The sequence below is a fragment of the Rhagoletis pomonella genome, unplaced genomic scaffold (assembly GCF_013731165.1).
Source record: "Rhagoletis pomonella isolate Grant_MI unplaced genomic scaffold, Rhpom_1.0 Rhpom_scaffold_00006, whole genome shotgun sequence".
NCBI lineage: Eukaryota > Metazoa > Arthropoda > Insecta > Diptera > Tephritidae > Rhagoletis > Rhagoletis pomonella.
Genome location: NW_023458560.1, coordinates 52,358,289 through 52,366,036, shown reverse-complemented (window position 1 = coordinate 52,366,036; position 7,748 = coordinate 52,358,289). Strand labels below are relative to the sequence as shown.

General features: G+C 38.7%; 2 protein-coding genes across 6 annotated transcripts in view; one reads left to right on the top strand and one right to left on the bottom strand.

The window, feature by feature from the left end:
* The window catches only part of LOC118740931 (dual 3',5'-cyclic-AMP and -GMP phosphodiesterase 11-like), a 54,329-nt gene extending 46,587 nt beyond the window's left edge, over positions 1 to 7,742 (top strand). Inside the window, exons 11-17 of one of the 2 annotated variants that reach the window (XM_036472692.1) lie at positions 2,591 to 2,677; positions 2,780 to 2,947; positions 3,378 to 3,487; positions 3,554 to 3,742; positions 3,808 to 4,027; positions 5,975 to 6,058; positions 6,127 to 7,742. In XM_036472692.1, coding sequence (XP_036328585.1) covers positions 2,591 to 2,677; positions 2,780 to 2,947; positions 3,378 to 3,487; positions 3,554 to 3,742; positions 3,808 to 4,027; positions 5,975 to 6,058; positions 6,127 to 7,398 — 2,130 coding nt within the window. In that variant the 3' untranslated portion in view covers positions 7,399 to 7,742. Of the gene's footprint in view, positions 1 to 2,590; positions 2,678 to 2,779; positions 2,948 to 3,359; positions 3,488 to 3,553; positions 3,743 to 3,807; positions 4,028 to 5,974; positions 6,059 to 6,126 lie in introns of both variants that reach the window. The other variant, XM_036472691.1, reaches the window with a different exon arrangement.
* The window catches only part of LOC118740930 (dual 3',5'-cyclic-AMP and -GMP phosphodiesterase 11-like), a 307,854-nt gene that overhangs the window by 117,857 nt on the left and 182,249 nt on the right, over positions 1 to 7,748 (bottom strand). The gene's annotated exons all lie outside the window — the stretch shown is intronic.

Below are 7,748 nucleotides of genomic sequence, written 5' to 3'. Positions count from 1 at the left end.
TGGGGAAGAAAATATCAAAAAGTTAAAAATCCAGAAATAGTCCTAATTTTATGATGGTTCCTTAATTTATTTTAACTACATTGCATTTGAGTATGGAGAGGCAACTATCTGGAAGTATTTTACATAAAAAATTTACTAAGTATTGCCCGGTTTGTAGTTGCAGTTAAAGAAAACACATGAAAAGGCACGATTTTTTTTTTAATTCGAAAAAATGTAAATATTTCAAAAACGGTGACACTTTTACCTGAAAATTTTTTGTTTATCAGTGAGCTCACCCCCCCACCTACCTTGCCCTAAAGTTTGGCACGTTACTTCTGGGACACCCTGTATAATAAGCTAACAGGCCATTTAGTACGTTAAAGGCAGTACATAGAGGCCATGTAAAAACGCAAATGACCCTTTTCTTTATTATCCTTATTACTTTTTATAATTTTAAGTGCTTGTTGCGCTCTAAGGTAACTGCGCAAAGGGAGCATAGAGGGAGCATAGTATGTATGTATGGATGTATATGCGTGTGGTGTGCTTATTCTGAGCGTTGTGTAGGTAATTATAATTTCCATTAACATTTATTAAGTGTATAACATAGGAAGGAAGATAGCAAATGTTTTGCGCTTTACTGAACGTTGTACCAGTGGTTGTAGACCACCGTGCTGAGAAGTTCTGGTTTCTAATTCAACTCGGCATATGACCACTCTCAACGTTTGCGTACCTAGGCTGGTTCCGATTAGATTATTTTGAGGGCGGCAGCCTCTCAAGATTTGGGATTTCGTTGATGCTTGGCAGATGACGAGGCGAACTCATCCCAGCATTTCTTTTTCAACTGCAAAGAAACTGGACTACCAATAATATACCATAAATATCACCGTTAATTTTTGCCTGGAGCCCAAAATGGTACTTTACGGAGCCCTTTCGTGGATAACATAAATTACGCTCTTTAAATCTCTCGTTCTTGTTGACGACATATACTAACGAAGATTAAGGAGCCCTTCAGGAAGCTGGAAAACGTAAAATCGATTTTCCAAGTACTCCAGCGTAGTTTCCCATTGCACTTAATACTTACGGCCGGGTTTTCGCTAGTAGTCTAAATTTAGATCACGTAAACTGCTTTCATTTTTATGCGAAAGAGAGCTGAAATTTGACTGGCTAATCTTAGTTTAAACCAGCTGGTTCGAGCGTTTAAACTACGTTTACACCACAGACAAATTTAACTGTCACTGTGCATTGAAAAACTGTCCGTTAAAGCTCAGTTAGTCTAGACTTTATTACTTAACTTAACATTTTGGCCAATCTGTGATATGCGAAACTGTGTTGGCGGTTAGGTTAAACTAAAGTTACTGTAAGAAACATAAGTAATGGCCTTATGAAAATTCAGAGCGGTGGGCGAATCAGCCTTGCGAGATTTCCGTTTTTGTATTTCTTAAAAATAAATGAGGGCAACCATATAAAATCATTGACGATTTCTTACGGTGAGTTAAAGTCAGTCTTGATTAACTGAGCTTTTAGAGCGGTGGTGGGCATCAGCCCTTTCAAGCTTCGGTATAGAAAGCTTGCAAAGCTATTTCAAGCTTAAGTATGGAAGGCTTGAAAGTGCTTTTCCCGCGTGCAAGCTTGTGCCCATCACCGTTTTAGAGAAATAATTAAAAGGGTTGGCAAAAAAAGGTAGGGCTGGACAATCATTACTTTATTTTCATATCTAAACGAGTCGTATAGTTTCTAAAAAACGGACAACTTCTTCTTTTCCACCAAGCCAAGTTCTTTTGATTGCCCTTAGTAGTATAAGAGATTAAGAGTAGCAAACGATTCTAAATTTTTCTCATCGAAAAATGTTCATTTAATATATGGGGCGTTCCATACCAAAATGGACGGTTTCCACACTTCATGTGTTTGATTTGTTTAAAATTTTTAGGGTTGATGGATAAATAATAAATAAATATGAAATTTGAGCTTGATCAATACATTTTTAAAAACTTTACAGCACAAAAACAAATCGATTTAAAAGTTTTCCAAATATCTCGAGAACGTGGCGAGGAAAAAATTTGAAAAAATTGCACATACACATATCAAACTTCTCTATGAAAATAATTTTTTTTTTTAATTTTTTTTCTTTAAAAATTTTTCACATACATTTTTTTTGATGAAAAAAATTAGTTTTTGAAAATATGCCATCTAAAAAAAAATCACAATGGTAGCTCTGAGTATCGCGCAATATTTAAGTATGTATAGTATTACGGGGTGCACTCTACAATAATTTGAGTTATGAATGTTTTTTTACACCGAAGTTGAGTAAAATGAGTTCATTACAAATTAAAAATTTTTTTTTAAATTTTTTTTAGCCCATTAAATTTTAGTATAATAAATAGCAAGTTTTAAGCGATTGCAAAACTGACGTTATTTTTTTTAATTTTCTTGAAAACGGTTTTGCGCATTTTCTACAATAAGAAAAAAGAGCAAAATGCCGTCAGCATAAAAATATTAAAAATCAACGCAATTTTTCAGTAGCTTAAAACTTGCACTTTATTGTACTAAAATTTAATGTGCTACAAAACTGCATACTCTACTCTTACTAATTTAAATTCATTCTTTTTTCCAGCGATTACGCGTACCCTCTGCAGCCCATTTTAGCTTACACGATTTTCGCTTCGATGATATACATTTTGAAGATGACGATACGTTGAAGGTGAGTTCAGTGCTAATCGCTTTTTTACCTCTAAAAATATTAACAAACCCTTTTTACACAAATTCGCAAGAAAAACATTTACTAATTTTCCCATTATTTCAGGCCTGCCTTCGCATGTTCCTCGATTTGGACTTTGTTGAACGTTTTCACATTGACTACGAGGTGCTTTGCCGTTGGCTGCTGAGCGTTAAGAAAAATTATCGCAATGTTACTTATCATAATTGGCGACATGCCTTCAATGTGGCTCAAATGATGTTTGCCATACTAACGGTATGTAAATTTGATTTCATTTGTTTTTGGCAATTATTTGGTACTTTGATGGCGTTTGGTTAGATTTTTCAAACCTTTTCAATTGCTTAACACTTTTTTCTTTTCCTTTAACATTTATTATTCTTACTTTGTGTTCTTATAACTACCCTTTCTTGCTGCCTTTAACATAAATTTAAACTTAAAAAATAACGTTTTAGATTTTTGCATTACTTTTATTTGGTCACACAAATTTTGTGCACTATTCCCTTATCTGTTGCTTTAAATCACTTTTACTTTAAAAAGGGCGATGCTTATCTTTTGCATGCAAAACTATATAATTTCAACAGTTTTCTTCTTCTACTTACTTTTTTTTCTACAACTTTGAGTTTAAAATTGCCATATTTTATTTTTGCTTTTGATTGATTAATCAAAGATTTCCCATAATGGACAGGCGACGCAGTGGTGGAAGATTTTCGGCGAAATCGAATGTTTGGCATTGATCATCGGTTGCTTGTGTCACGATTTGGATCATCGGGGGACTAATAACTCATTCCAAATCAAGTGAGTGTACCACATGAGCTTCCGTTTTAGCAGCAAATCTTAACTCCGTAATTTTCATTTTTCTAGAGCCTCTTCACCATTGGCTCAACTATATTCTACATCCACAATGGAACATCATCATTTCGATCAGTGTTTAATGATTTTGAACAGCCCTGGCAATCAAATATTAGCCAATCTGTCATCTGATGATTACTGCCGGGTTATACGGGTATTGGAGGATGCCATTTTATCAACAGATTTGGCGGTGTATTTTAGGTGAGGCTGTGGAGTTAAGAACCTTTGAGTTTTATTGATTTTAATATTTTCTTATTTTGTTTTAGGAAACGCGGCCCATTTCTGCAATCCGTACAAGAACAACCGCTCAGCTATTGGGAGGCTGACGAACCCCGTGCTCTGCTACGTGCTATGAGCATGACTGTCTGTGATTTATCGGCCATTACGAAACCATGGGACATTGAGAAACGTGTGGCCGATTTAGTGAGCTCGGAATTCTTCGAGCAGGGCGATATGGAGAAACAGGAATTGAATATAATGCCCATTGTAAGTATTGGATTATTAATTAGTTCTTTGAAAGCTAAACAGAAGCGTAAATCTTAGGCCTCTTTATAGGCAAAAATTGTGTTAACCCAGCAGAAAATTTTTAACTGATTCTTGTGTAACCTAGCAGGAAATCTGCAATGGCTTCTTCTGTGTACAAATGAAAATTTCTGGTCTGGTTCAATACTTTTCCAGGACTTTCATAACTAGTTCATGACTATTTGAGAACAATTTCGGGACTAGTCCTGCTCCATTTTGAGACTATGTCAGGAACATTTTTAGACTACATCGAGATTATTTCGGGTCATGTTTCACAACCTTTTCGACCGTTTTGGGGCCTATTTAGGGGGTGTGCAATGAAATCTCGGCATACAGAATCCAGACAAGGCCAAATCCCGATCAGGCATATTCCAGACACGACAAAATCCCAGCCATACATAATCCAGACATGTAATCCCGACAATAAATCCCAACATAATATCCTCAGGCTCAACTAACGGTTGGAAACTTGACGTTTCGATGGGGTCGAACTAGAAGCAGAGGGGTATCAGTTGAGTTGGATCAAGTGGGCATGTGAAGAGGTGGTTAGTGTCATGTTCGCAAACTCCACATGCTGGACATTCATTGGAGGTGTTGGAAGACGAGTCGGGCCAGAGCTACGCGGGTATCTCGTGGGTATCTAGTTCAATTTGAAGCAATATTGAATACTTTAATAATTATGAATGTATTTTCCTGTATTTTATTATCCTTTCTATACCCTTTCTTTTACTAGAATCAAACTGCATACTATCGTAAGGTCGTTCGGGCCTAAAGATCCTAGGCCTGATCTTGTTGAAATTCTAAGGGGTGTTTGGTTCGGTTTTAACGGCTAGGTTATTAGCATTCAGAATGAATCCAACAATTTTATTGAGGCTTGGGCCGTTTTTTATGAAAAATGTTGTGGAAAAGCAACAATAATTTACAAAGTTAAGAAGTTATAGCTGCTATATGGGAGATCACCACATCTACTACTCAGATTTCTTCAACCGCGGTCACTAAGGAGATGTGGTGATCTCCGAAATAGCAGATATAGCTTCTACCTTTTGTAAATTATTGTTGATTTTCAATAACATTTTTCATAAGAAACGGCCTCAAGCTCAATAAAATTGTTGAATATAATTGCTATAAGGCCAGAAAAAAACAAGAAAAACTGAATGAATAATAAATCTAAGGTCAGTCAAACAGACCGACTGAAAGTCGGGGAGTATCCTTAAAGTCGATGTTTAAAACATCGGTAAAACTTCCATCAAAAACATCGATGCATCCTTCAAATGCATTGGACCATCAAATTCACTCCGTCTAGAGTAAAACTGGAAAGCCTAAGGGTTGTAACCGCAGATAATACATTGGATATACACAGTGGTATTATGGTCCATCTCGCCATGGTACTGCGGAAATTCAAGAATGAGTCGGGGTGAATTGCGGAAGTTACCAAAGTTTAAATTGGCGACGAAAGCAATTGGGAATTTGGTATTTTTCTTTTGTTTTCTCGTAAAAAATGTGCTTGAGTGAGGCCTGTACATATTTCTTCAGCATTTTCTAGGCATACATTCATAGGAATATGCAACTGACCATACCAGGTGGAGAAGGACTTGGCTTCACTTGGCATTTCCAAAAGAAGGCACAAAAGAGAAACCTCTGTCGTGTCGTATTGAATTCGCCCAAAATTGTTTGGGCTATTACAGTACCAACCATAGGAAAAAATCGTATTGATCCTTCTTTGAACTCTTGCCGTTTAAAATTTTACAATTTTTAAAGCCTTGACTTGTCCGTTATCGGATGTCTGGATGCGTCTATTCTTTTTTTATTGCATGAATATGCCACGCTTAAAAAAAATTTTGCCCGCAGCTTGTATTTTTTGAAAGCCTGTTAGTTTATAATTTCTATTTATGAATTTCCTCGCCTTTGCAGGACATTATGAATCGCGAGAAGGAGGATGAATTGCCCATGATGCAAGTTAATTTCATTGAGTCAATATGCTTGCCAATTTACGAGGTGAGTTTTCATAGCTTAAAATACTTTTGAGTAGTACAACATTTGCATTTGCTTGCGTCTTTTCTCAGGCTTTTGCAAACCTCTCCGACAAACTGGAGCCACTGGTCGAAGGTGTGCGCGATAACCGCGAGCATTGGATCGAATTGGCACAACAAGTACAAAATAAAGATAAAGCAGCAATTAGCAGCACCAATGGTGCCGTCGAAACCACAAAGCAGAATGGCTGCATTTCCGATGGACGAAGCGATGTGACTGATGAGTTAGGTACGACGACAGCCATTGTCAATTGTGACAGCAACGCCGATGATGGCATATCAACAGGCGCTGAGTGCGAGACAGATGAGCAAATCGATGGTAAAAATACAAAAAACAACAGCAACGACGACGATGATAATAACGACGATGATAACGACGAAGAAGATGAGCACTTGTGTGCAGAGGAAGAAGAGGCAGGCATTGAAGCGGATGATGATGATTCCGACATGGAGGCGTCACGTCACTCCAACGGCTGCTTCTCATCTGGTTCGAGTCGATTGAGCACGCCACCACCCACAGGCGAAGACGACAGCGTACCCACCTCACCGGCTAAAATGACGCAGGCCAAGTTAATTGCCGCAAATTTGAATAATTTGAATCAACAGACACAAAAGTCAACGAGCAACTGCTGTCGCAGCTGTGAGTATGCGCGCTGCAGTAGTAATATGCGCAAGGCCTCCTCGCTCAAGGGTACCAAAGAATTGCAACAACAACTGAGCTCACAAGCACAAAATGGAGGCGGCAGTTATGGCTATCACAGTCGTAGTACACCCTCAATGAATATGACGACGACAACGGCGGTGAATATATCAAATGGCGCGCAACAAAATCACAGCAGCAATACACATCATCATCATCATCATCACCACCACCACCACCACCGTCATCATGGTCACCACCACCACCATCACCATCATCACCTCCACAATAATCAGCATTCGACGCATAGTGGCAATGGCGGCGGCGGCAGTGGCGGCGGCGGTGGCGGCACGGGTACCGGCAACACATCGAGCGGCGCCGAAAGTGATAGAATACCAAAAATAGTCGGTAAGCTGGGTAATATCGATAGTCTGCAATATCTCGCAGACGGTGGCAATGGCGCTGCTGAGGCGCTACTCCGTGCCAATGCTGGTAGTGGTACACCAAATGGCATTGCATTCACACCAAATGGTCATGTCACCTATTTTGCTGCCAGTGATGTGCCCGCGTTGACAACAACGGCGAGTGTTGTGGCACCGGTAGTAGCGGCAGCAGTGACACCTACAATGGCAGCGACGGCGGCGACAAGCGCATGTGATAAATGAAGAGTTTGAGGAGTAGTCTAAGCGAAAGTTTTAGAAGATTTGAGTTCTTTTAGTATAAAAGCTAGCTAACTTCAAGTAGTGTATGTATTATTAGCTGTAATTGAGATACGGACGTTTACATAAATACTTTCGTTGGTTGCTGACGGTCAATGGGTGCATTGCTCTCTGATCGACGACACAAATATAAAATCCTTTTGTATTAGTGAAGAACGTACATATGTATGTGTAGGGACTAGCCCTTACACTGGCGCGGTAATACACTCAGGTGACAACACTGGGCGAGATGAAGAAACGTCAATTTTAAAATTTTAACCGATGCACGTCAGCTAACGTCACGCGAAAAATAGATA